This window comes from Triticum urartu, chromosome 3A (assembly GCF_056163025.1).
Source record: "Triticum urartu cultivar PI428250 chromosome 3A, HENAU_Tu73, whole genome shotgun sequence".
NCBI lineage: Eukaryota > Viridiplantae > Streptophyta > Magnoliopsida > Poales > Poaceae > Triticum > Triticum urartu.
In genome coordinates this window covers 680,935,210-680,963,029 of record NC_141875.1, presented here as the reverse complement: position 1 = coordinate 680,963,029, position 27,820 = coordinate 680,935,210, and the positions used below count along the sequence as shown (strand labels likewise).

General features: G+C 46.1%; 2 protein-coding genes and 1 pseudogene across 2 annotated transcripts; 1 reads left to right on the top strand and 2 right to left on the bottom strand.

Moving 5' to 3' along the window:
* Window positions 1-4,608: 4,608 nt before the first annotated feature.
* On the top strand, window positions 4,609-5,456 carry LOC147981527 (uncharacterized). Its single transcript, XM_087513997.1, has one exon. The coding sequence runs from the start codon at window positions 4,645-4,647 to the stop codon at window positions 5,233-5,235; it is 591 nt and encodes a 196-aa protein (XP_087370123.1). The 5' UTR covers window positions 4,609-4,644; the 3' UTR covers window positions 5,236-5,456.
* Window positions 5,457-10,660: 5,204 nt separating this feature from the next.
* Window positions 10,661-11,863, bottom strand: LOC147981526 (uncharacterized; annotated as a pseudogene).
* A 4,336-nt stretch (window positions 11,864-16,199) lies between these two features.
* LOC125549191 (E3 ubiquitin-protein ligase BRE1-like 2) lies at window positions 16,200-23,829 on the bottom strand. The gene is made up of 14 exons (XM_087517141.1): window positions 23,605-23,829; window positions 23,422-23,505; window positions 23,196-23,315; window positions 22,930-23,116; window positions 22,663-22,823; window positions 21,532-21,603; window positions 20,530-20,606; window positions 19,129-19,323; window positions 18,190-18,262; window positions 18,014-18,100; window positions 17,448-17,585; window positions 17,074-17,276; window positions 16,818-16,980; window positions 16,200-16,628 (listed from the first exon to the last, which is right to left on the bottom strand). Exons 1-14 carry the CDS (start codon window positions 23,779-23,781, stop codon window positions 16,497-16,499), a joined length of 1,869 nt encoding a protein of 622 aa, XP_087373267.1. The 5' UTR covers window positions 23,782-23,829; the 3' UTR covers window positions 16,200-16,496.
* Between the last annotated feature and the right edge of the window lie 3,991 nt (window positions 23,830-27,820).

The following is a 27,820-nucleotide window of genomic DNA, read 5'->3' as shown; positions in this document are numbered from 1 at the left end:
TATGATGTTTGAGTAGGTCCGTTTTGTCCTATGGGTTAATTGATGATCGTGATTGGTTTGAGTTGCATGTTTTATTTTTGGTGCTGTCCTATGGTGCTCTCCGTGTCGCGCAAGCGTGAGGGATCCCTGATGTAGGGTTTGCAATATGTTCATGATTTGCTTATGGTGGGTGGCGTGATTAACAGAAGCACATGCCCGAGTAAGTAGGTTGTTTGTGTATGGGAGTAAAGAGGACTTGATGCCTTATAATGCTATGATTGGGTTTTACCTTAATGATCTTTAGTAGTTGTGGATGCTTGCTAGAGTTCCAATCATAACTGCATTTGATCCAAGAAGAGAAAGTATGTTAGCTTATGCCTCTCCCTCAAATAAAATTGCAATAATGATTACCGGTCTAGTTATCGATTGTCTAGGGACAAATAACTTTCTCGTTTCATACAAAGTACTTGTAATTTCATAGTTGTTCTAGGTAAGGCGAACGCTAAGCGTGCGTAGAGTTGTATCGGTGGTCGATAGAACTTGAGGGAATATTTGTTCTATCTTTAGCTCCTCGTTGGGTTCGACACTCTTACTTATCGAAAGAGGCTACAATTGATCCCCTATACTTGTGGGTTATCAGCCACGGCTACACAGCCCCAACGAAGAAGTTGAACCAAACAAGAATGAGAACAGGGTCCCTCCCGACGGCGAGGGGCTGAGGTCCTCCGCACCTCCATGGCCCAAAGGCCATCGGAGATCGGGTCGACCGGTGGCGGCGCCGACGGGAGGATGAGGAAAGCGTGAGATCTTTTCTTGTGGAGGAGAAAAGAGAAGGTTTGCTATTTAAAGAAATCTGGATGTGGGCTTCTGAATTCTCATACTAAATATCTTCATTCATTGTTACCCAGTGATGAAGGAGTCACTTGCTGGGACGCGCATGGAAAATAAAGGCAATGATATGAAAGATGGAGGTGAGGCTAGTTAAGGCGACCTTGCAAGAAAACGAGAGAGCATATGTTGCACCCCCGACATAAAGGTTACCCCGGTGCAATTAATGGTGTCCACTATATTGGAGATGTGTCACCTAGCAAAAATGCACATATAAAGCTTAATTAACAAGAATGAGAGATATACTATATCTTAATATACAAATAATATATATATATATATATATATATTATATGGTGTATTGATGCAATATTATAGAACATACAACTTCAGATACATTGAGTCCGCCCTAAACAAATGGTGAAACAGGTAGTAATGGCTACGTGATGTATCTCTTCATTACCTACGTGATGTATCCAAGTCCACAAGCACTAATTAAGGCGCTAATTAATTTATGGCCCCACTCCGACTTCGCTAACAAGTCCATACCACCAATATATTCTTGGTCGGAAGCTCTTTCCAAACCAATAGAGGAGCTGATGGCATATTGTCAAAGATTCTTAATTATAATCAATGGATGCCTACTGCATGCAGCGACAAGTAAGCGCTCAAGTAAGTTCATTCAATTACATCGGCGGAGTTATCGTTTACTTCGATTCCAGCTCTTGCTTGCCATCGGGCAGACAATAGCGACCACTTGTTAAGCCGGCCCAAGGGGATCGGTCGACCAATCGAGCAAGTTGCCTGCTCATGATAAAATCAGCGCTTATCCAAGCCCACTTGATCGTCCATCATCGAACTAATCAGTTCTTCATGCATGCATGGTTACTTGACCATAGGATAAGCACAACCAGTAGCTACGCTTATGCACCCTTTCTTGGATTTTTGCCATGTCTGACATGAACAAGTAGACGATCCATGGTGCTGGCAAAAACGTGGTTTGGAATTTTTCCATCTGCTATGGCACCCGCGGATATACATGCCGAAGTCAATTACGGGAACTTCGAGGTCGTCTCTGTACCGTCAGCTACTGGAGCTAGCTGTGTTCATCATTGGATGCTTGCATGTGTGTGTTGAATGGATGTCAATGTACAGAGTATCCAAAGAAAATCATGCATCTAGACCTCATGAAACCGGAGCTTGCATTCTTTGCCGAGAGGGACAAGGAGCGCATGAAGAAGGAGAGATGGATAAAAAAAATTGTCGACGAGGTCGATGAGATGTTTGATGAGCTCAAGAGGGAGGGCTTCTACGAGGTAAGGAGGACGTGAAATTGTCTACTGGCAATGAGCACGAGGCAGGCCCCTCCGACGACCACCAGAGGCGAGCAACCTCGATGACGACGATGACAACGAGGACGACTTCGAGTTGTACGAGTACCGTAGGCATCATGGTCTGTGATGATCTACTCTAGTAGTATGTCCATAGTAGTGCTGGTCTTTCCTAATATTATATAATTATGTTGAAATGTTTCATGTTCAACTAGAGTTAGAAATTTCAGAATGTGCTATGAATCATGTTCAAGTGACCATTTTTATGGCACCAGGTGCCCAAAAATCTTCTTTCTCCTTCCCTATAATCGGGGTTTTAATGTTCAACAACTGCGGTGTCCAAAATCTTCTCTCCTACCTTATAATCGTGTTTTAATGTTCAACAGCTGCGGTGCCCAAAGATCTTCTTTCTCCTACCCTATAATCGGGTTTTGGGCATCAATTTTTTCATCATCCATTGGAGATGCTAATTAGTCATGGCACTGCATTGCTAACCGTGTGTCTAACCCAATTATCCCTATCCTCACATGCATCCCTGGGATCCATAAGCATGTCTATTTTCTTTACGTTGATAAGCGTCCAACTTGACGACATGCATACATACTGTGAAAGTAAATCGCAAGAACATCGTCATCATCCACTCCCGTGAATGTCAACTTCTGAAGTACTCCCTATATATAGTGTCAATAATGGTATTATATTTTGGGTCCGAAGGAGTAGTATTCCATGGATCAGTTGATGCATGCATGTTTGAATGTATTAACAAGCATCTGAGAGTTATGGGTCCTCGTTCACTTCACTTGGGAGTATAATCGACTCAGTGATTCGTCATTTACTTAACCAAGGGTAACGCTGAAGCAAGCAAGCTGGGCACAACTAATATGAATTTCATCTTGTGTTAGTTGTCTCGCTTATCCGCATGCAAATGTGATTCTAACAAGTCTCCTTGGTTCCTTTTCCATGGGTTGTCATTTCTGCGAAGTAGCCGCGTGCTCATGCATAAATGTCAAGGTCAATGGTGAGAACTTCGAGGTCACCCCCCAATATCAACTACTCAACTGTCTCATCCGACTCACTGCGTGCTGAGCTTCTCTAGCAAAAGATTTGTCCCTTTTTTGCCCATTGTATTTTTCTTTAGATTGCTCACCACATATGCGAACGAGGATTGAATCTATTTCGTTCTAGAGTTAAACGGATGGCTCAAAAGCATCTTCCAAATTGTAAATATGTAAATAAATAAATATATCAATACTTTCATTTGGCCAATCATTCTTATCATTTTGATTGATTAAGATACATCAATATTCCACTGTATCATTGATTAGCACAAAGTAACAAAAAATGGCATATATCGAGCTTATATGAGCTTATCAGAGGTTGCATCTTGTAATCATCTTTCAGCTACACAAGTCAAGGTTCTATTCCATCGATCAAGATATATAGACTTCCTATCAGCTTTTGAAGCCCTAGTAGACATAACACAGAATGCAAGCTAGCCACATCAAGCATTTGAAAACCTTGGATGGATGGGGACTAAAGATTGCCAATAGAGCATCCAAAAAAAGCTCACAGATTAATCTCTTCAGTATTTATTACCTACGTGATGTATCCAAGTCAACAAGCACTAACTAAGGAGCTAATTATTTTATGCCTCCACTCAGACTTTGCTAACCAATAGCTCTTTCCAAACCAATAGCGGAGCTGATGGCACACTGTCAAAGCTTCTTATAATCAATGGATGGCTACTGCATGCAGCGGCACGTAAGCGCTCAAGTCGATTCGATTACATCGGTGGAGTCGTCGTTTACTTTGATTCCAGCTCTTGCTTGCCATCGGGCAGACAATGGCGACAACTTGTTAACCCGGCCCAAGGGGATCGGTCGACCGATCAAGCAAGTTGCATGTTCATGGTAAAATCAACGCTTATCCAAGCCCACTTGATCATCCATCGTCCAGCCAATCAGTTCTTTATGAATGCATGGTTACTTGACTGTAGGATAATCACAACTAGTAGCTATGCTTATGCGTGGTTCTTTGCAATTTTTGCCCTATGTGACATGAACGTAAAAAACATAATAAGTAGATGATCCATGGTGCTGGCAAAAACATGGTTTGGAATTTTCCTGTCTGCTATGGCGGCCGCGGATATACATGCCGAAGTCAATTACGAGAACTTCGAGGCCGCCCCTGTACCGTCAACTACTGGAGCTAGCTGTATTCATCACTGGATGCTTGCATGTGTGTGTTGAACCCAACGGATGCCAATGGAAGAAAGCATCCAAAGAAAATATCGCACACGGTAATATCTCCGGTCTTCATTGCCTGCATGGTGTGTATCCAAGTCTTGCAGCACCAATTAATGCGCTAAATATTTAAGCATCCACTTGACATTGTCAACAAGTCCCACCCCACCAATATGGTCGCAAGCACTATAAATACGCATACAATCTGTCACTTAGAACCCATCATCTTGCAGGAGTACACTGCGATAGAAGGCACACACACAATGGTAGGCACAAAATTATTAGCTCTTGGTTTTGTTGTCCTGTTGAGCATTGGATTGGCCAATGCTGCAAGGGTGGCTAGGTACTCCAGTGCCTCTGGAGTAGGAACGGGAGGAGGAGAGGGTGAGGGGTCTCAGGGTGGTGCTGGCTTCGGTTCTGGGAGTGGAACTGGGTCAGGCGTGAGCTCTAGTAGTGGTGCACATGCAAGCGGTGGAGGAGGAGGCGGAGGTGGCGGTGGTAGCCAATATGGTGGAGCTGGATCTGGTAGCGGCAGTGGCTCGGGCTCGGGTTCTAGTCAATATAGTCAAGGATCTTCCTATCCTTATGGTGGTAGCTATGGTGGATATACTAGTGCCGGTGGTACCGGTGGCGGCGGCGGTGGAGGGCAAGCTAGTGGTTACCATGGATCTAGTGCATATGGGGCTGGTAGTGGCACTGGTTCTGGCTCAGCTACTGCTAATAACAATTGGTATGGACAAGGTAGTACAAATGCATATGCTGGTGGAAACGGTGTTGGCAATGGCGGTGGAACAAATGGTGGAAGTGGTGGAGGCGGAGGTGCTGGATCTGGGTATGGCGATGCCTACCCGTAGTTTGCGTTACGTGAGGAATCTAAAAGTATGGAGCCCAATCTGGTGTGTCAAATAGATGTCTTCAAACTTTTCCATTTATTTGTTATGGTCTTGCATATTATCAAATAAGGGTTTCATTGTTATGGTAAACAATGGTGTAGTGTTTGTGATATATACCGAGAATGTAACATGTCAATGTATCACTATGTACATATGTATCAAGTAATCAGCGTTTGTGCCAACTGACTTGAAATGAGAACTGTGTGTGCCATATGGGTTAGTAACATAAGGTGCTCTTTTATGGTTAACTACTAACAAACATCAATTTAGTTATCCATGCCATGTCACAAGATGGGGGAGGTTCACCCAGCACATAACCACATCGACCACTTCTGTTTTGCATACCTCTTCTTTCTCTCACCTGAAGTTCCTCCTCTCAATTAATGAAAAGAGAAAAAAAATCATAGCCTCATATGTTGTCTACCTTTAAGGAGTTTCAAGGCTCTGAAGCACTATCTCAAAACCACACCACCATATCCATCACATCCACGCTCGCAGACACTCTCATACATTCCCTCAGTGGGGCCTTGGTCCTTGCAAGCGCTAAGAGGCTGCCACCATCATGACTTGGTGCCCTGAAATTCCATTAATTCATGGAAACTGTCGAGGGTGTCCTTCGCAACCACTAGCCATGAATGGCAGGGAGGTCCACGATGTTATTATCATAGTTATTCGTTTTATTGCTTTTCCATTTGTTGTAGGCTCCAGTTGTTAGATTAGAAAGTTTGCTTTAGAACTTTGAAGGTTCATTTTCATGTATCATTATGGTAGAAATTGCTACTACAAAGTTTTTTTTAGATTTTTTATGGCAGTTTGACAGATTTTTTATTGTCATTAATGGGCTCAGATTTCTGGAAGTTCCTTTTGTGGGGTAAAAGCCATTACTTGTGGGATTTTATTTTTTTGAAAGTTTATTAGACCTTTGATAGTTGTGGGTATGCTTAGACTTTTTCAAATTCATTTTTATTTAAAGATGAAGTGGGTTCGCCAACCTCCAATCTTTTGAAAATATCTGAAAGCTCATCGTAATTTTTAGTGAAGGTTGTTTCGTTGGCAATTTGAAATGTGAAGCTTAATTGGCATTAAAAGAGACATATAATGTATCTTACTCTGGATATATTAAATTGATGCAATTTTACTTTTATTTCTCTCACAAACACATGTTAAATTGATGTTCCCTTTGTTAGATAAAATAAGTTAAGATACATCCATGGGTATATATAAGTCAATATTAATTACAAAAACTTCAGAGGTCGTGGTAGGAACTAGGGTTCTATCGGGTCTAGGCCTGAGGTTGTAGGGGAAGGAGGGAGCTGGACGTGGATGAACACGCGGCTGCCGGCGGCTGGGCGCCGTCATGCGCGAGTGAGGAGGCGGCGGCGTTGGCAGGAAGCGGCTAGGGTTTAGGGTTCCGGCTCCTCAAGGAGCCGGGCAATAGAATTGTCTTATTGCTTGATTTTCCAAAAGAGTCTTTACAGCTGTTTATATAATCACGATGCTAATAAAAATAAGATAAATTTTGGGCTAAGCCCCTAACTAAACGCGCCCAATGGGCCTCCTCCGGGTATAAGTTATCCCGGTCATAACATCTCTCCCCGCCTGCGCAAACAGCTCGTCCCCGAGCTGGAAGTCTGGGTAGTGTTGGCGGAACTCGTCGCATTGCTCCCAAGTGGCCTCCTCCTCCGGAAGGCCGTCCCACTGGATCAACAAGTGCTACACCCCGCGACGTAGCGGGGCCTGCAACACCTTCGCTGGTCCGGGAAGGAGGCGCCCGTCGGGGGTAGGAGGTAGCGCGGGCGTGGCTGCCGGTGGCTCCCCACGGAAGGGCTTCAGCAGTCCCACATGGATGATGTCATGGATGTGAGCATCGGCCGGAAGCTAAAGGCGGTAGGCCACCTTCGCAATGCGCTCCGGCACGAAAAATGGCCCGACGTAGCGGGGGACCAGCTTGCGCTTCGCGCGCGGGTCAAGGGACTGCGTAGAACAGTGAAGAAGGCACAGCCACACCCAGTCGCCCACCGCGAACTCCGCCTCGCGGTAGTGGCCGTCGTAGTAGTGCTTGGCCAGCTGCTGGGCCTGAATGAGGCATTGCCGCACCTCTGCAAGCATCTCATCGCGGCTGCGAAGAAGGTTGCCCACCGCCTCCGCTCGAGCCGTCTCCGGGTCAACCGGCAGGATGGGCGGGGGCGATCGGCCGTAGACCACCTCGAATGGTGTGGCACTCAGGGCAGAGTGATAAGAGGTGTTGTAGCAGTACTCCGCCCATGCAAGCTAGTCCACCCAAGCGCGAGGACGGTCACCTGTGACACAACGCAAATACATGGCAATCACCTTGTTGACCACCTCGGATTGGCCGTCCGTCTGAGGATGGAAGGCCGTGCTCAGGTGAAGCTTCACACCCGCCATCCGGAAGAGACCGCGCCAGACATGCCCCGTGAACACAGGGTCCCGGTTGCTGACAATCAAAGAGGGAAACCCGTGGAGGCGGACAATGCTGTCGAAGAAGGCACGGGCCACGGATGTGGCAGTGTAGGGATGCCCGAGCACGATGAAGTGCGCGCACTTGGAGAAGTGGTCGACCACCATGAAGATGACGAAATTGCCGCCCACCTTGGGGAGGCCCTCGATGCAGTCCATGGAGATATTAGCCCAGACCTGAGAGGGCACCTCCAAGGGCTGTAGCAGACCAGCCGGCCGCATTGTCTCCGTCTTGTTGCGCTGGCACGTCACACAAGACCGCACCCAGTCCCGGACCAGGGCCCGATCACCGGGGATGTAGAAGTCGGCGCGGAGACAGTGGAGGGTCTTCTACACATCCTCGTGGTCGGCCGAGTGTGCCAGCAGCAGAACCTAGTGACGGAGGTCACCGTGGTCCGGGACGAACAGACGGCGCCCATGCAGGAGCAAGCCATCCATTAGGCGCCATGGCTCCTCCAGGTCTCCGTCATCCAGGCGTTGACGAAGGAGCTGAGCATCCGGCGCGACCGCGGTGGCCCTGCGGATGTCAACAAAGAGGGCAAAGGAGGGCCCGGAGCGGATGCAGAGCGCCGCCCCATCGGAGTCGTCGACGGCTGCGTCGTGGTAGGTGTGGCGGCGGGACAAGGCGTCGGCCACAGTGTTAAGGCGGTCCGGACGATACTCGATGGTGAAGTCGAAGCCAAAGAGCTTGTTGATCCACTGGTGCTCCGGCACGGTAGACAGCCTCTGGTCCAATAAGAACTTGAGGCTGTAGTGATCCGTGCGAATCCGGAACGACTGGCCCCAAAGATAGGGCCGCCAATGGCGCACGACCTGCACCAAGCCAATGAGCTCCCTCTCATAGGCCATGAGCTTAAGATGGCGCGCGGCGAAGGGTCTGCTGAAGAATGCGTGCGGTCCATTGCCCTAATGAAGGACGGCACCAAAGCCCACACCGAAGGCGTCGCAGTCCACGAGGAACGAGCGGTCAAAGTCAGGCATCTGAAGAACTGGGCCCGTCATGAGGGCCTCCTTGAGAGCCTTGAATTCCGATGTCGCCTCCGCATCCCAGGCAAAGGCGCCACGACGCAGCAAGCACGTGAGCGAGGATGCGATGAGGTCGAACTCCCAAATAAATTTCCGGTAATACCCCGCGAGGCCCAGCAAGCCGCGAAGAGCTCGCAGTGAGTGCGGTGTCAGCCAGGCCGCGACGCCCGCCACCTTGTCGGCGTCCATAGCAACCCCCTCGACCGAGATGACGTGGTGAGCTGGAGGTGTCCCGAACGAGCACTTCAAGCGCTTAAGATGAAGATGGTGTGCTCGAAGCTCGTTGAAGACGATGGCGACGTGCTGAAGGTGTTCCGCCCACGAGGCGCTATAGATAAGAATGTCAGCAAAGAAAACGAGCACAAACCGATGCAAGTAGGGGCGGAGGACGTCGTTCATCAAAGCCTGGAAGGCCGCCGGGGCGTTGGAGAGGCCAAGAGGCATCACCAAGAACTCGAAGTGGCCGTGATGAGTCTAAAACGCCGTCTTGGCAACATCGTCCAGGTGCATCTGCATCTGGTGGTAGCCTGATCGGAGGTCGAGCTTGGTGAAGAAGCGCGCCCCATGTAGCTCGTCGACCACCGGGATAGGAAACTTGTCCTTGAGTGTCAGGGCATTAAGGGCGCGGTAGTCGATGCAGAAGCGCCACGTGCCATCCGACTTGCAGACAAGGAGGAACGGCGCCAGAAACGGCGATGTGGATATCCGGATGATGCCCAAGGCGAGCATGATCACACACTGCTGCTCTAGCTTGTCCTTCTGCAACTGAGGATAGCGGTAGGGGCACATTGCAACCGGCGCCGTGCCCGGCAGGAGATGAATGCGGTGATCATACACCCAAGCTGGCGGAAGGCCCTGAGCTCGTCGAAGAGGTCGTGGTGCTGCTGTAGGAGGTGATCCAACAGTGGGTGCTCGGGTTCGGCGACGATCGCGGCCAGCTGCAGCTGCGGCGTCACTGGTGAGGCGCCAACCACGCCCTCCCACCGGATGCGGCGCCCAGGCGCCAGAAGATCATCGTCAGGGCGTCGAAGTCCAAGAGGATGGGACCGAGGGTCCGCAAGAAGTCGACGTAGAGGATGAAGTCAAAGCAGCCCAAGTCGATGCCGGTGCACATGATAGTGAAGTACTCGTCGCCGATGATGATGGGCACGTTCCGCACCAGCCCGTGGCACCGGAGGCGGTCGTCGTTAGCCACCGTGACCCGAAGTTGCTCCCTGCCCGTCGGCTGAAGCGCTAAGCGCCGCATGGTAGCCTCGGGCAGGGAGTTATGCATGGAGCCCGTATCCAGGAGGGCCACCAGGGCTCGCCGTGAATCATCACCGGCAAGAGCATAGTCTGCTCATCGCGGATGCCGGCAAGCGCATGGAGCGAGACCAGGAGCGCCGTCGCCGGAGCGGGCGCGGGGGCGGCCTCCGCAACAGCTGGTGGCGGCAACTCGCTGAGCCCGTCGGCGAGTGTGTCCACCTCGACATAGTCAGCCGCCTTCAAGTAGAAGAGGCGTGGACAGATGTGGCCCGGCACGTAGGGCTCATCGCAGTTATAGCAAAGCCCCTAGCGACGTCGCGCGAGCTACTAGGCCGGAGAGAGCTGGCGGAAGGGCCGCCTCGTGGCCGGTGTGGTAGTCCCTGGAGCGGCCGGGGGGGCCGGCCCGACACAGGTGGTGTCGGGGGCGGCCGGCCCAGCACAGGTGGTGTTGGGGGCAGCCTGGCGGCCTGTCGGCCACCTCGAGCCGTTGCCGCCTGCTGCAACGCCTGCGTACGACGCTCGAAGGCGCGGGCGTAGTACATGGCCGTCTGGAGGTCCTGGGGTCCCCGAATCTCCACGTCCACGCGGATGTGATCCGGCAGACTCTCGACTAAGAGCTCGGCGTGCTGCTGCGCCCTCACGCCCGGTGTGTGGCACACCAAGGCCTGGAAACGGTCAGCGAAGTCCTGCACCGTGGAGGTGAAGGGGAGGCGGCCGAGTTCCGCCAGCCAGCTCCCGCGTATCGGCGAACCAAAGCGAAGGAGGCATAGCTCGCGAAAGCACTCTCATGGGGGCATGCCACCATCGTCCTGCTCGAGGGCGGAGTACCACATCTGTGCGGCGCCCCGGAGGTGGTAAGATGCGATCCAGGTGCGGTCCGACGCGAGCGCGCGTTGCCCCTAGAAGAATTGCTCACACTAGTTGAGCTAGTTGAGGGGGTCCTCGGTGCCATCGTAGGTGGCGAAGTCGAGCTTGGCGAAGCGTGGCGGTGTCTCAGCATGACCGCCGTGACCGTACAGCTCGGCGGTACGGTGCAGCGAAGAAGATGGCGCCGGCCCATTGTGCACATGGGGTCCCTCGTGAAACGGTGGCCCGGCGTATGGCAGGGTAGGCGTACGGCAGGGTAAGCGCCGGCAGTTCCCCGGCCATAGTATAGACCGGCGGCGGTGATGACTCGACCAAACAGGCCGGAAGCTGGGACGGCGAGGGCGGGAACCGAACCTGCTGGATCGGAACGCCCGCCGGCGCAATCGTAGCCGGCCCGGTGCTGGGCGGCGGTGGCGCCTGCAGCTGCAGCTGCGGCTACGTGGGGGAGCCGGATATGGCGGAAACCGCGGTGGCTGGGGACGGCCACACCGGCCATAGCGGGATGGTGGCGGGGGTGGCTGCAGCGGCCCGACCAGCGTCGCTGAGGCACCCGGGAGCGACGGCTGCTAGGGCAGGAGAAGGGGCCCGGTGGCGGTGTCGGTTGGCGCAGCCAGCGGTGGCACGCCAGGTATAGGCGGATGCCCTAAACCGTGGTGGCGAGATCGTGGATTGCTGCGGTGACCTCTTCCGGAGAGAAGATGGCGGTGACCGGCGCAGCGGTGGTGACGGGCACCGGCGGGGGAGGCGCGCTGGCCGTTATGGACAGCGGGGCGGTGGTGGCGGTGGGCAGCGAGAGGGATGGGGTGGGCAGCGGGAGGGATGGGGTGGGCGGCGGCGAAGACATGGTCGCAACCGAGCTAGCTAATACCAAAGTGGTAGGAACTAGGGTTCTACCGGGTCTAGGCCTGAGGTTGTAGGGGAAGGAGGGAGCTGGACATGGACGAACACGCGGCCGCCGGCGGCTGGGCGCCATCGTGCGTGAGGGAGGAGGCGGTGGCGTTGGTAGGAGGCGGCTAGGGTTTGGGGTTCGGGCTCCTCAGGGAGCCGGGCAATAGAATTGTGATCTTATTGCTTGATTTTCCAAAAGAGTCTTTACATCTGTTTATATAATCACGATGCTAATAAAAATAAGATAACTTTTGGGTTAAGCCCCTAACTAAACGCGCCCAGTGGGCCTCCTCCGGATATAAGTTACCCCGGTCATAACAGGTCGCCTCTGTGTTGTCAATTGCTTGAGCTGCTTTCATCAGTGGATGCTTGCATGTGTGTTGAACTGTTGACCAAACATATATGTGATTAACCAGGGTCATCATTTACTCTTACCGAACGGATGGCCAATCCGATCATTAATACTTATTACTAGCTATTGAGTATTTTCTAATTTATTATTTCTTGTGTCCTATCCGAATAGCCAATAGTGAAAGATTTTTTTTGCAGGGCATCCATTATTGAAAATGATCCTATACTCACCCTAACATGTATTTCCACTTCTCACCTCGATGAATCGGTTATATATCTTAGTTATCATTTTTAATGTACTTCATTAGGGATTCTTACATGATATCCAAAGTGAATTTTACGGAGGAAGTACTATTTTTGCATGTACAAAGAGTACATTAGAAAAAACTAGGAGAGACGTGATGTTTTACATTATACTCATATTGGGGCATCTTAGAATAATTAATTAGTGAAATGTATTGAGAATAAAAAAAGAGGTATAATAAATTCATTCAAGAGGTATGTTATACTACCATGAGTATGCAAAGGGTATGCCCCAAAATCATTTAGCTGCTCACCTTTTGACTTGCACTCTTGACATAGTTTTCCGTATACCCCCCCCCCCCCCCTCCCCCCCCCCCCCCCCCTCTCTCTCGGAAAAGCGACATAATTGACACATGCACATCCTATCTATTTTTATTCTGTCATATCATAGATAAATAAATTAAACTGAAGCATGCATGTACATTTTACTGTGAAAACTTGTAGTTACCATTAACTTAAGGCGATTGATTGATGTTCAGGGTCAAATTAAAAGCTGGCTGGTATCCTTCTTACATGCACATGTCATTGGCCGTGTGCAATCAGTCATTCATCTCAGGTCGAAGACACCCTGCAACAAAAAACAGATAATACAGTTTGAGATCAAGATACTTTTCGCCAGTTTCAGATCTTAGAAGTACTGTAATATAATAATCAGAGGATTTTTTAAAAATTTGTGCAAACAAATTTTATTTTTATTACATTGTCATTTTTGCATGATATCCACTTGTTAGACTGGAGAGTTAGTTTTAGAACTTTGGACTTCAATTTTTTAAGTAGAAACGTCTTTTAATTGTGGTTATCTAATTATTCCAAAGTATGTGTTGCTCTCCTACGTCGGTACCGAGACGTTGCTGTAAATTAGCAAAATAAATTTAGTATGCCGGTAAAGCAAGTGCCTGCAGTGCTACAAACACATGGCTTCTTTGCCCTGAAATGTTACTAGTAATCAAAGTCTAGTGTATTCCTACTATCATAAACCAGATGCTTTAATTAATTAGTCACATTGTTGCATTGCTCGCCGGTCACCGCGTCCAACCGTATTATCCTGATTCTCACATGCATCCCTGGGATTCTTAAGCACGTCTACATGGATAAGCACATCCAACATGCCATGCATAAACATGAAAATCAATCACGAGAACTTCGAGGTCGTCCGCTCCTGCAAATGTCAACTTCTAAAGGGACGTTCTCTCAATCGATCAGTGGATACTTGTTTAAATGTCTAGAGTACTGCATACTCCTAGATATGCACGCACTACCACCATTTGTTTAAATGTCTAGAGCAATGCATCGAATGTATATATGGCGTTTTAATATTAAGACGTAAACTTAATGCTTACAAAAATGACATAACAAGAAAGATACACAAAAAGAAGTACACTAGCATTATTCTCTGTGTAGTCAGGACACATTTGAGTACCTAACTAATGAATACGTACTCTCATTCCAGCATATCATTTCTTCAGTAATCATACCTTCATCATGGTAAGAGTTAGTTTAGCTAGGCCTTCGTTTACTTCACTCGGGAGTTAATTTAACTAGGATGTCGTTTACTTCACTCGTGGAAGAATGCACCTCTTGATCGATCATCCACTCGAGTAAGCATGCACCTGCACATGATGATAAAGTAGTAGATCATGCAAATCAAGGGTACAACAGGTTGATTTACTCCATTAGTACAGGCATCAATGGTGGTATAGGATTACGCTGAGCTTTGCTTCGACAAGATGATCATATCGGTGGTGCTGGCACGAACCTGGTTTGGATTTTACCATCTGATACATCACACGAGGATATATATCTCAAAGTCAACTATGAAAACTTTGAGATCACCTCTCTAATGTCATCTGCTGGAGCTAGATGTGCTCATCAGTGGATATTTGCGTGTGTGCTCACCTGTTGACTGAATGTGGACCCAATGATTAATCAGGGTCACCGTTTACTCTTATCAAACAGATGGCCAATTCTGACCATTAATTTTTGTTACTACTTCCCCTCCATTCTAAATTGATTGAATTTATAACATTGCTTTTTCACTATTTCACTTGCATCCTTGAAAAAAAGAAATTTGTATATGCCCACAATAGAATGAAATTTGTATATTTCCTATTCCTGTAACATAAAGGGACATAATTAGTGAAGCGTGCACAAATCTGTCTTTATTTTTCAGTATTCACTTGGCAACTCTACCTACATGCTATCAAGATAAGAAGAGTGCATGGCCTCTGGCACTATAAATACCTGTAAGCACTTACCAGGAGCTCATCTCATCTTAAACTCGCAGAATGCCAGGTACAAAACTACCAGCTCACAGAATGGCAGGCGTACTTAATGTTTATAGAAGAAAGAAAATGACAATTTACAAGATGCAGGCGATGGTCTCGATGAGACCATTAGGAGCCAGCCAGCTACTCCACTCTGTACAGGTTACTGGGCATGCAAACTGGAGTATTAGTTAACTCCAGCGCTGATGATCCTGTTGTTAATTAACTCAAGATGAACGATTGAGCAAGTTGCTCACGGTCAGATCAAAAGCTGGCTGATGTCCTTACATGGACATGCTAGTTTTCTTCATGGTTACTCATAAATTGGCCGTGTGCAATCAGTCAGTCATCTCAAGTAGAAAAACTGAAACATAGCAACAGAGAGCAGATAACACAGTTTGGGATCAAGATACTTTTTGCCCGTTCCAGAACATAGAAATATGGTAATATAATAATCTGGGTGTTAAACTTGTATATTCCACAGACAATGTAAACTGTAACCACGCAGAAACAGACAAAATTTGCCAGTATCTACATTTATCAAACAGGGAAAAAACTCACGGATGGAGACAATGCATGGTACAGAAAACTGAATTTTCATGGAAGATGTTTCAGTGCATGAGATTCGTGCCAATTTTCAGCACGTTTGGATATCTTAGTAACTCTCAGCAAATAAGACAAATTTGGGGTCCGTCAAACAATTTACTGTTCATATACTTTTCGGACTGTTTTTTTAGAGCTACCTAGATGTCTGAACGAATTGAAAATTGGCATGGACTTCACGCACTGAAACATCTTCCACGCAAAAAAGAATCAGTTTTTTTTTTTGGATTTACTGTTCACTGGGTGCAGATGAGCCCGGGCTCAGAAATGGATATTCCAGATATAAACTGAAAAGAAAAGACATGAAAGTAAAACACAAATACTGGAAGGAGCCAACAACAAGAAGCAACATCTGGATAGAGGTGGTTGGTTGCCTCCTGCTTATAGTTTTCCAAAGCTTAATACAAATTGCAAAGAAAGCCTACCGAAGGGAACTACGTGCCCAGTTTTGTACTCTGATCACTACTCAGGGTAATACATAGTTTGATTATGCCTGATTTGACTGTATTAGCTGGCCAAATAATTATGAAGGAATTGCCGGTCAAGCTGGGTCATCTTCATGTATATTTGTTCTGCAGCAGGACATGAGCCTCTCAACTTCAGCAAGAGCAGCTTTGCAGAAACAAGTGTTGCTTATCCCCTGTTCATCATATCCTAGCGGGCGAACCTTTTTGAAGGCAGAAATAATCTTCACCTTCTATTCATTTCTTATTTACTCCTAACTCACTTCGAACCATCATTGCAATGGCCTTGACTAGAGGCAGGTCAAGAGTGGCGAATCTAACCCACTCGGACTCGCTGGGAAGAGATCATCGGACAAACAAAAATCACACAAGCAATAAAGTTACAATAAACTTCTTCTAGACTTCAGTATTTTTCAACATCGATACGACACGGGCGCACATCACCAAGTTGCAGTGATATCAGCAGAGACAACATCTCCATAGCAGGCAGCTGGTTTTTCGCGGTGGATCAACGGTTGGGCGGCCATTGCGCACATCCAATCCGCTGGAGCATGTTCGCGCGCTATCTAAAAGGGTTATATTTTTACTTCTTTGCTGGATCTAAGCGCCCCCATGAGAAAACCGGAAACTATTACATATCTACAAGAGACAAGCACGCAGAGCAGGTTGGTGCTATCTGCTGTCCAAGGGTACCAACTACTACCAGGTCATCCAAGCCAGCCTCGCTGAGACTTCAGATCTTCACCTCTCGCACATCATTTTGCCCGAAAGGGGTGCCGCAGCCCGGGCACTTCCGGTGCCGTAGCTCGAGGTTCCTCTGGATACATGTCGAGCAGAACAGATGGAAGCATTTGGTGATCACAACCTGCCAACAACCAACAAAGGAACATCAGCAGCAGGCGCTCACAACTTTTAAGATCTTACCACGGAGAAACTGAAACTTCGGTGACATGTGAACACAAATGAATGTGGATCTCAGCTGCTAAAGTCTCAAGTCGGGCACAAATCCGGACCAGTCAAACATAAGCTGTGTGATTCAATCGACAGTAGTTACCTCTTTGGGCCGGTCAAAGCACACGCCAAACTTGAGAATAGCCTTGCAGTCTTTTATCTCGTCCTGGAGCTTCTGGATAGTAGCCTCTTCGTTCTCGGAGGTCAGCTCCATGACTTCATTCTTCACCAACTCGTATTCTTCCTCGAGCTTTCTCTTCTCGCCTCTATAAGATAGCAAAAGAATGTAACAAGCCCTGGTAGCAGAACAGCAAGACCAACTTGGAATCAAAAATTAACACCACACCAGCAAGCCTAACCTCTCACGCTCCAACTCCGTTCTGAGCTCAGCTATTTTTTTCTGGATTTGCTCATATTCTTTCGCAGAAGATCCAACGGCGGACCGAAGCCACTTGAGCTCCTTCTCTGCTTCAGATACCTCCAGCAGAGTCTTTTCAATGGTAATTGCATGATGCCTGTTCTCTGAAGAAGTTTTTATAGCTTGTGCGACATAGGCTTTCATCTGTAAGGTTTATTCAAATAAAGACACTTCAAAACCAGCTCAGTGGTAAACACAGACACACACAAAATATATTATTTTAATACAATATTCGCTTTGACGTGATCTTCAAATACTGTTGGCAGAAGCAAATTGAACTATTGAAGAACACATAGGGCATGAGTCAGAGATTACCTGCTCTTCACCACGGGCGAGTTTTTGTTTAGATGACTCCAGTGAATTGTTAACCTGATGGAGTTGCTTCTGTAACAAATGCTTTTCAGAGAGAAGGGAAGCAGAGGCTTGCTTTGTCTTCACGCTATCTGATACTAGCTGTTAGATGAGAAGCAAGTAAGAAAAGCAAACAACATATCTTCTGGCAATGCAAGAGAGTATAAATGATGTGAGGTTGAAGTGCATGGTAAGGCAAGGTAATGCACTGGACTACTGCCCCAGCATCTAGGTGCTAGCCAGAGACATGCTGCAAGGCCACACTATATGAATCAACAAGTAGCAGCAACAGATAGAGATGGAAAATGGAAAAGAGAAATACACCAGGCCACCTAGCCCAACAGCCGCAGTTGCCACCATGCTTGTACACATGGAGCATGTAACAGGATCCTAGTGGTGTGTTGCTATACTGAGGGGAGTGTGCTATGCCGCCGGCATAGGGGAAACACCGGCGAGGCAAAAGCATGGATTCCATCACAGAAAGTACAGCAAGCTGGCAGCAAAGAGCTACCATGGTATCAGATACGCACCTTTATGTTAAAATCATCTCTGTCGGCAACCTGTTGAAGAAGATGCTGGTTTTGTGTCTGCATGTCTTCATATGCTTGACCAATTGTCTGCAGTGACAGCATCATTTGCTTTCAAACACACTCTCACACACAAACAAAAACAACACTGCTGATAAGAAAACTAAAAATGAGCTAACCTCAATTTCAGAGATATAAGCATCTCCTTCCGCTTCTTTAATTCTTATTGCCTCCTTGAGTTCCAGAACACCTCTGCACAACAGATCACACAAGGGATGAAGCTGCGGAGATGATACAGAATACCAAGTCCTCATTGAACAATAAAATATCTACTGGTTCACAAACATAACATATAGTCCCAGCTGTAGGAAAATATAAAAGCTCGTTTAAACTACTGATCACTAGAATTAGTTGGATAATACTCCCTCTGTTCCTAAATATAGATCTTTTTAGGATTATTGAGTTCGAATTAGGTTTTAACCTAGTTGGCCAAACAGGACAGTAAGGCACAAAATATATGTATTACTAGCTGGTGCAGGAACCAGTTGGAGGAGTTAAACTGGAACCTAGCCAGTTCTGATTTCACCTGGGCTGGTTAACGGCTGCAAAAAAAAAAAGTCCAGTTTGTTTGTGCATTTTGAGCCTATGAGTTTATTAAGAATTTAGGAACAAGGTGTATATGCTCGGATTTCCAATGGAAGTTGTGATCAAGAAGGGGGGGGGGGGGGGGGGGGGGTTGGGGGAGTTTATTGGCCATTGAGCGGCAAAATGGGCGGTTTTGAAACCTATAAAGGACTATGTTAACCGTTATTAAATACTACTCCATATGTTATTAATTGACGCTCAAACGGGTGTATCTAGACGTATTTCCATGCTAGATACATCCATTTGAACAACATCAACTAATTCCGGACGGAGAAAGTATGTATTTAACACACTCAACATTTTTCACGTCATTAATAGCAGCAACCAGGATGAAACAACTGCAATAATTAAGATCCTGATCCCCTCAATGGAAAACTCGTTTGAAATAGCAATCCAAGTAAACTGGAGAACTATTTCAGTGCCAGTAAACTGGAGAACACATATCGAATTGGCATTAGGAGAAGATAACTGACCTTTCAGATGCATCTACATTGGTCCTTAACTCTTCCAGTTCTGCTTCAGCAATGCAAAGCCTTCGCTGGCATGCAGTTTCGGTTTCATTTGCAGCTTTTACACGAAGCTCAAGACTGTGCTCCTCTAGACTAGTTCTCAAATATTCAGCCTGCTTGCGAGCTCGATTTTCTGATTCCTTGATCTCTGTAATTGTCCTAGATTCACAGAGTAAAATAAGAATCTAACAAATGAAGCAAAAATATATTAGTATGCAAAATTGATGAAAGCTGTGAATTGACAATCATTCTATGGATTGTTTTCACAGGGGAAATCAATGGGCATTTGGTAATGGAGGAAAGCGTAGAGGTAACCAACTTTTTTTTGAGTTCTTAGCCTATATGAACTATGATCTTTATTCCTTGCCGTTTTGATATTTTATTTTCAGCGATCTAAACTAGTATATTTTTCTTTCGGCATTTACAAATGTCACATAACACCTATGTCAGCTAGTGTTAGCAGATTGCATCCAAAGTCTCTGTTAGGAAATGGACTTCTTTTAGGACTGGGCGTACATCCCGGCCCAAACGCCTGCCAATGAAACCACCTTGATGGACTGGTGGCTGCAGGCGAAGGCGCAAACCCCTCCTACACTACGCAAAGCTCTGCAATCGATCACACTGCTCGTCGCCTGGATGATCTGGAAACAGAGGGACGAATGCATCTTCGACAATGCAAGACCATCGATAGATGCGCTAGTTGATAGGATTAAAGACGAGGCCAAATGTTGGGCACAAGCTGGGGCACAGGGGCTGCGAGTAGTCTTGCCCGCCTCCTGGGATGTCCACTGATCGGAGGCGCTAGGACTCTGTAAATATAACCTCCTAGGAGACATGTACTCTCTCACCTTTTAAATGCAATGAAACACAAAAATCACTTTGCGTTTTCTCAAAAAAAAAAATTAACACTCTCATCACTGTTGAAGTGTATATGTGGATTGCTTAGCCCTTTCCATCAGTTTAGACTTCTGGTTGCGTTGGCTAGTGTATGAAGCTTAACAATCACATGTTTTAACAACTTGATAGATTTAACCTGAACGCAAATTTTCATATGTAAAGTATATAGCTGAAATTGAGGATTAGAGTAAAGATGGACTTCTTTTAGGCATACAGTAGAACATGTTTATTCAGAAGAAAAAAATGCATTGAATGATAGTAGAACTTTAAGAATCATAAAGGGATGTGTCAACTTTATCTCTTGTTCCCAAGGTGTGGTAAACTGCAAATGCCAAGTAAGTAGAAACATTTTCTAACAGAGACTTTCAAGAATCTGGTCGACTACGTGATCATCTAAGAGAACAGCATAAGTCAGTCACAAAAAATCAACACAACTGATAAGTGATAACGATAACAATCAAGTCATACCTCGACTCAGAACATTCTTTCCCATACATATCCACAATTAATTCCAACTCCTGATTTTCCTTTTCCAACGTCTCAATCTGTTGAAATTTCATTCAGAAAACATGAATGGCAATCGAGACACAGTGCAAAATTCCAATAGCTTGGCTTCGGACCATTGAAGGGCAATACTTCCTTATTTTTCTTAAGAAAATGGAAGATTTTTGTATTTATGCTCGTATATGTAACCTCTCTTAGTTGCATATTCACTACCAGATGTTTGTTTGCCCACAAATGTTTAAAATTTAAGGGCACATACTGTTAGTTGCATATTCACTACCAGATGTTTATTTGCCCACAGTTGGAAAATAACAACAATTTCAGGTACCTAGTTGCAAAAGCTGAATATACACCAATGCTTGAAAGACTAAGAACTAACTCTTAATTCATAATATATTTTCAGAAACCAGGTACTCCCTCCGTTCCAAATTACTCGTCGTGATTTTAGTTCAAATTTGAACTAAAACCACGACGAGTAATTTGGAACGGAGGGAGTATCCAGCAAGGTCTAATCTTGACAGATCTGACCTTATTTAATGACAAGTAGAGATAACCTAATGGTGCATGCTGTCTCTTTTTAAAGAATGGCTTTGTTATAGAGCAAGGACTAAATCTTCACAAGTAGCATGTAGCCTAACGGGCATATAGACTAATCTTGACAGATCTAACCTTATTTGATCATATCTCACCCTAACGTAACTAATTTTATATTTCTTTATATATAATTGGCTTAAGGCCCAAGCTACTTGCTCTCCAAGTTGCTCCTTTGGCCATCTATGGGGTGAGTCTACGCTAATAAGTAATAACAAATCAGATATAATTGCTTGTGTAATAACTCGAAAATTTCTCCGAGCTGAGAGAACCATGGTGGAGGGAAAAGCAACCATTTTCAGATAACGCAAATATATCTCAGGCTGTCAGCACAATTAGAAGACGAGATCTTTTCATGATACCATACCAATTTACCAATTCTTTGAGGGACTTGATCTCAGAGACTTGTGCGTTGTATCTATCAGATATTTCCTTCTGCTCACTGATCTGAAAATTGGAGATACTTCCGTCAGATGTTTCGATTATGCTAGAGGTCTATTCACAATTTTCAGGTATAGTTCTGAAGATAAAACTCTACGGAAATAGTTTGTGAATAATATTGTTTGAAGATCTAACAATGATCCTAAAAACATGTAACAATGCAAGCATATAACAACATCAAAGTACACATGAGTATACCCTAGTATTGAGTTGATCCTGTTTTTTGTAGATAATCACCCAGCTTTAATAAAGCAGAGATAGCCTGAAGATAATATAACCTTTCTCTTCACTTCTCATTTTGGAGATCAGACACGGTCTCTGATACACCTAATTAACTATGACTTTTCGTATACTTTAGAGATAAAACATTCAGAAAAATGGCATAGAATAAATTTTATGACAAATATATTTTGAATGACAAACATAAACACTTCTGCATACTATATTGGGAAAAGTAACGTACATACAGAGGTGGGCTTGAGCTAGGTTTTAGATACTTGTGCATCTGGAAAACTTCTCAAAAAAGTCACATATGTTCATCTGTTAGAACATCCTATATTTTAGATTTGGTTGGTTTAAATTGAGTTGGTTATGTGCTAGCAGTCGACTATTTAAGTGATGACTTTGCTTCTTTGTAGAAGGCGATCAGTAAACAAACTTCCCTTGACCAGCTATTCTAGTGTTACTACCCCAACTGGTAACCCCTTCAATCTAATGTCATTCTACCTTAATCCATCTTATTCCCAACCCCTTGTTCAACTCAGTTCATGACACGGTAAGAATGGACTAGTTCAGGTATGTGGTGCTTGCTCTTTGTACTTAATCTGTATGTCAGATATATGAATGCAGAAAATATCCTATCAGATAAAATCAATGCAAAGTGAGTAAATGTGTACAGGAATCACGATGAGGAAACATAAATGATCTATTTTTCATTACACACTGTGTGGCAATCTCACTTCCAAGTACAAACATGTTAAGTTTCAGTGACATTCACAGACATGGCAACAGATGCAAACTGAGATCCAGTTTGGAAACATCAATAGATCCAGATCAATGACATACCTTCTTAGCTAACAAGGTTCTCAACGATTCAGCTTCTTCACGTAATGCAAGTGCTTCAGAAGCCGCATCCTTTGATCTATTCAATTGATTCTCCATCATTTCCATCTCTTTAGAGAGTGCTGCAGCCATGACATGAATCTCATCCTTGAAGTCTTTTTTACCTAGACAGTGGTGGAATTGAGAACAAAGTATATATTACACTGCAGAAGGAGGTAAACGGTAAACCCAGATCTCGATTTAGCAAGCCACTAAGTCAGGCCTCAATACCTGAATCTTGCAATGATTCCTCAACTTTGATCTCAAGATCATTCTTCTCAGCAATGGATTTCAGAATCTGATGTTCCAGTTCTTCGATTTTGGCCTCATAAGCGGTAATGGATTGTTTAATATTGTCGCCAGATTCTCCTTTTGCACACATTTCTTTCTCCCTTTGCAAGAACTGGTTCTTATCATTCTAAAGTCGAAGAAAGGAAAAGCTGGTCAAGACAAAATACCTTGCAAAACAACAGCACAACAGAGGAAAATCATATTACCTGTAATACTTCAACCAAACCCTTGTATCGTTCTATCTCAGCATTCAGATGATGTAACTGATCGCTAAGAATCATATATGGTTTTGATGTGAAAATGTAGTTATCATCTTTTAATTGAGCCTGCACACATAGCACCAGAATGCAAATTATAGGAATAAGAAGACCCAGGATACAACTTGAAAGTACAACAAATATGTCAGCCATCCATTACAAAGAAGGTGCCAACCTGCAGATCTTCTAACTGGTTAGACAGTAGTAGATTATCCTCTTGAGTCTCATGGAGTTCAAGCAGGCGGTTTCCTGCAAGGGTCTGCCCTCCATTGGACAAATTATACTATAAGATGAATGCTGAGCAGATAAGGCATATAAAAAGCATATATGCAATGGAATTCGGTCTGGTTAAAAATACCTTAGCTTCTTCAACAGCATCTTTAAGATCTCCCCAGCCTATGTTTTCATCTGAAGATTTATCAGCCGAAACAACACCATTCACAGCGTTTGGACCAGACATGTTCATTAGCGAACTTCCATGCCTCTGCAACTGGAGAATAACCAACTTCCGTCGACTTTCCTCAAGCTCCGCCATGGTTTCCTCTAGCTCTCCTGCATAAGCACATGAATATGGATTGCTTTGCTTTAGAATAAAAGCTTGACCAGTTTTATAGCTCAAAATTTGGAAGCACTGAACAAGATAAGGTTTTTTTGTTTTATTTGGCAAGGGTCTGTTAACATATCTTAGTACATTTCTTCCAATTGTATTGGCAGCAAGTTTTAGCACAATTAATGCCACAAATTATTTCCGTATGAAATATGCAAACTGTGATGCAAGGTCAATCTGGTCAAGAATGCAAAGCCGAGTTTGTTATGAAAAGGGGCAGCTTTAAAGAAAAAGGGACCAGCCAGGACTAGTCCTTGGAAGCATTTTTTAATAGAAGAGGCAACCTTAAGCACCATGCGTGCGAGCCGAGACTCGAATGTGGTTGGACTGGCTGCGCATCTGCGCGCCTTGCCAACAGAACAGTGCTTTGTTCTAAAAAAAAGGGGGGCGGGGGGCAACTTTTAATCATCCAGACGACAGAAGGAAATGGTATGCTTTAAAATTAAGCCAAATGCATTAGCGTATTGTTACCTCATTTGCGATTTGCTATTCGGCTTCACGATTCGCTACCTCAGCCCGTATCGGGTTCAATAGGCGTTGTACATCTCTGATTCACGAATCAGAGAATGGGTTCGGCAAACCAGAGATTGGGGTTCGGCAAATCAAAGGTCGCGTTTGGCAAATCAGAGATCGGGGTTTGGCGAATCAAAGGTCAGGTTCGGCAGATCTCAAATCAGAGATTGGGGCTCGGCGAATCGAAGGTCGGGTTCGGCAAATCAGAGATCAGGGTTCGGCAAATCGGAGGTTGGGGTTCGTGAACACTAGATCTTAGGCACAAACACTAAAGTAGCACATGGTTCTGCACACCAAGAAGGATGGACACCAAGAAGCTAGGAGTCTCGTCAAGCCAACTACCGGTCACATCGGTATGTGAGCGGTATGTTACTTACCCAAGATTCAATTGTCGGTATCCTCATACCTCGTTCAATCTTGTTACCAGCAAGTCTCTTTACTCGTTCCGTAACGCATGATCCCATGGCCAACTCCTTAGTCACATTGAGCTCGTTATGATGATGCATTACCGAGTGGGCCCAGAGATACCTCTTCGTCATGCGGAGTGACAAATCCAAGTCTTGATTCGTGCCAACCCAACAGACACTTTCGGAGATACCTGTAGTGCACCTTTATAGTCACCCAGTTACGTTGTGACGTTTGATACACCCAAAGCACTCCTACGGTATCCAGGAGTTGCACAATCTCGTGGTCTAAGGAAACGATACTTGACATTAGAAAAGCTCTAGCAAATGAACTACACGATCTTGTGCTATGCTTAGGATTGGGTCTTGTCCATCACATCATTCTCCTAATGATGTGATCCCATTATCAACGACATCCAATGTCCATGGTTAGGAAACCACAACCATCTATTGATCAAGGAGCTAGTCAACTAGAGGCTCACTAGGGACATGTTGTGGTCTATGTATTCACACATGTATTATGATTTCCGGTTAATACAATTATAGCATGAACAATAGACAATTATCACGAACAAGGAAATATAATAATAACCACTTTATTATTGCCTCTAGGGCATATTTCCAACAACGAGGAGTCTCGAAATGGTCGAGACGTAAAGATTGATATATTGAAAGGTTATGTTTGGACACCGGAATGGTTTCGGAAAAGTTCGGACATTTTCCGGAGTACCGGGAGGTTACCGGAACCCCCGGGGGGTTAATGGGCCTTCATGGGCCCTAGTGGAGAGAGGAGGCAGCGGCCAGGTGGAGCCCCCCCCCCCCAAGCCCAAACCGAATTGGACTAGGGTTGGGGGGGGGGCTTTCCTTCTTCTCCTCCATCTCTTTCCCTTTCCCCCCTTCTTCGGAAAGGAAAGGAGGGGGCCAAATCCTACTTGGACCGGGAGTCCAAGTAGGACTCCCCCCTTGGCGCGCCCTGTTGGGGAACGTAGCAGAATTTTAAAATTTTCTACGCATCACCAAGATCAATCTATGGAGTCATCTAGCAACGAGGGAGAGGGGAGTGCATCTACATACCCTTGTAGATCACGAGCGGAAGCGTTCAAGAGAACGGGGTTGATGGAGTCGTACTCGACGTGATTCAAATCACCGATGACCTACTGCCGAACGGACGGCACCTCCGCGTTCAACACACGTACGGTTGGGAGACGTCTCCTCCTTCTTGATCCAACAAGGGGGAAGGAGAGGTTGATGAAGATCTAGCAGCACGACGGCGTTGTGGTGGAAGCAACGGTGATCTCGGCAGGGCTTCGCCAAGCGCTGGGAGACGGAGGAGTGTCACGGGAGGGAGAGGGAGAGGCCAGGGGCTTGGGTGTGCAGCCCTCCCTCCCACCCACTATATATAGGGTGCCTAGGGGGGGCGCCGGCCCTAGGAGATCCAATCTCCTAGGGGGGCGGCGGCCAAGGGGGTGCCTTGCCCCCCAAGGCAAGGGTGGCGCCCCCACCCCTAGGGTTTCTAACCCTAGGCGCAGGGGAGGCCCAAGGGGGGCGTACCAGCCCACTAGGGGCTGATTCCCCTCCCACTTCAGCCCATGGGGCCCTCCGGGATAGGTGGCCCCACCCGGTGGACCCCCAGGACCCTTCTGGTGGTCCCGATACAATACCGGTGACCCCGAAACCTTCCCGATGGCCGAAACTGGACTTCCTATATATAAATCTTTACCTTCAAACCATTCTGGAGCTCCTCGTGACGTCCGGGATCTCATCCGGGACTCCGAACAACTTTCGGGTTACCATGTGCTAATATCTCTACAACCCTAGCGTCATCGAACCTTAAGTGTGTAGACGCTACGGGTTCGGGAGACATGCAGACATGACCGAGAAGCCTCTCCGGTCAATAACCAACAGCGGGATATGGATACCCATGTTGGCTCCCACAAGCTCCACGATGATCTCATCAGATGAACCACGATGTCGAGGATTCAATCAATCTGTATACAATTCCCTTTGTGAATCGGTACGTTACTTGCCCGAGACTCGATCGTCGGTATCCCAATATCTTGTTTAGTCTCGTTACCGGCAAGTCACTTTACTCGTACCGTAATGCATGATCCCGTGATCAATCACTTGATCACTTTGAGCTCATTATGATGATGCATTACCGAGTGGGCCAGAGATACCTCTCCGTCATACGGAGTGACAAATCCCAGTCTCGATTCGTGCCAACCCAACAAACACTTTTGGAGATACCTGTAATGTACCTTTATAGTCACCCAGTTACGTTGTGACGTTTGGCACACCCAAGGCACTCCTACGGTATCCGGGAGTTGCACAATCTCATGGTCTAAGGAAATGATACTTGACATTCAGAAAAGCTACAGCAAACGAACTACACGATCTTTGAGCTAAGCTTAGGATTGGGTCTTGTCCATCACATCATTCTCCTAATGATGTGATCCCGTTATCAATGACATCTAATGTCCATAGTCAGGAAACCATGACTATCCTTTGATCAACGAGCTAGTCAACTAGAGGCTCACTAGGGACTTGTTGTGGTCTATGTATTCACACATGTATTACGATTTCCGGATAACACAATTATAGCATGAACAATAGACAATTATCATGAACAAAGAAATATAACAATAACCATTTTATTATTGCCTCTAGGGCATATTTCCAACAGTCTCCCACTTGCACTAGAGTCAATATTCTAGTTCATTGTGATGAATCGAACACCCACGCAGTTCTGGTGTTGATCATGTTTTGCTCTAGGGAGAGGTTTAGTCAACGGATCTGCTACATTCAGGTCCGTATGTACTTTGCAAATCTCTATGTCTCCATTTTGAACACTTTCACGAATGGAGTTAAAGCGACGCTTGATATGCCTGGTCTTCCTATGAAACCTGGGCTCCTTGGCAAGGGCAATAGCTCCAGTGTTGTCACAGAAGAGAGTCATCGGGCCCGACGCATTGGGTATGACTCCTAGGTCGGTAATGAACTCCTTCACCCAGACTGCTTCTTGTGCTGCCTCCGAGGCTGCCATGTACTCC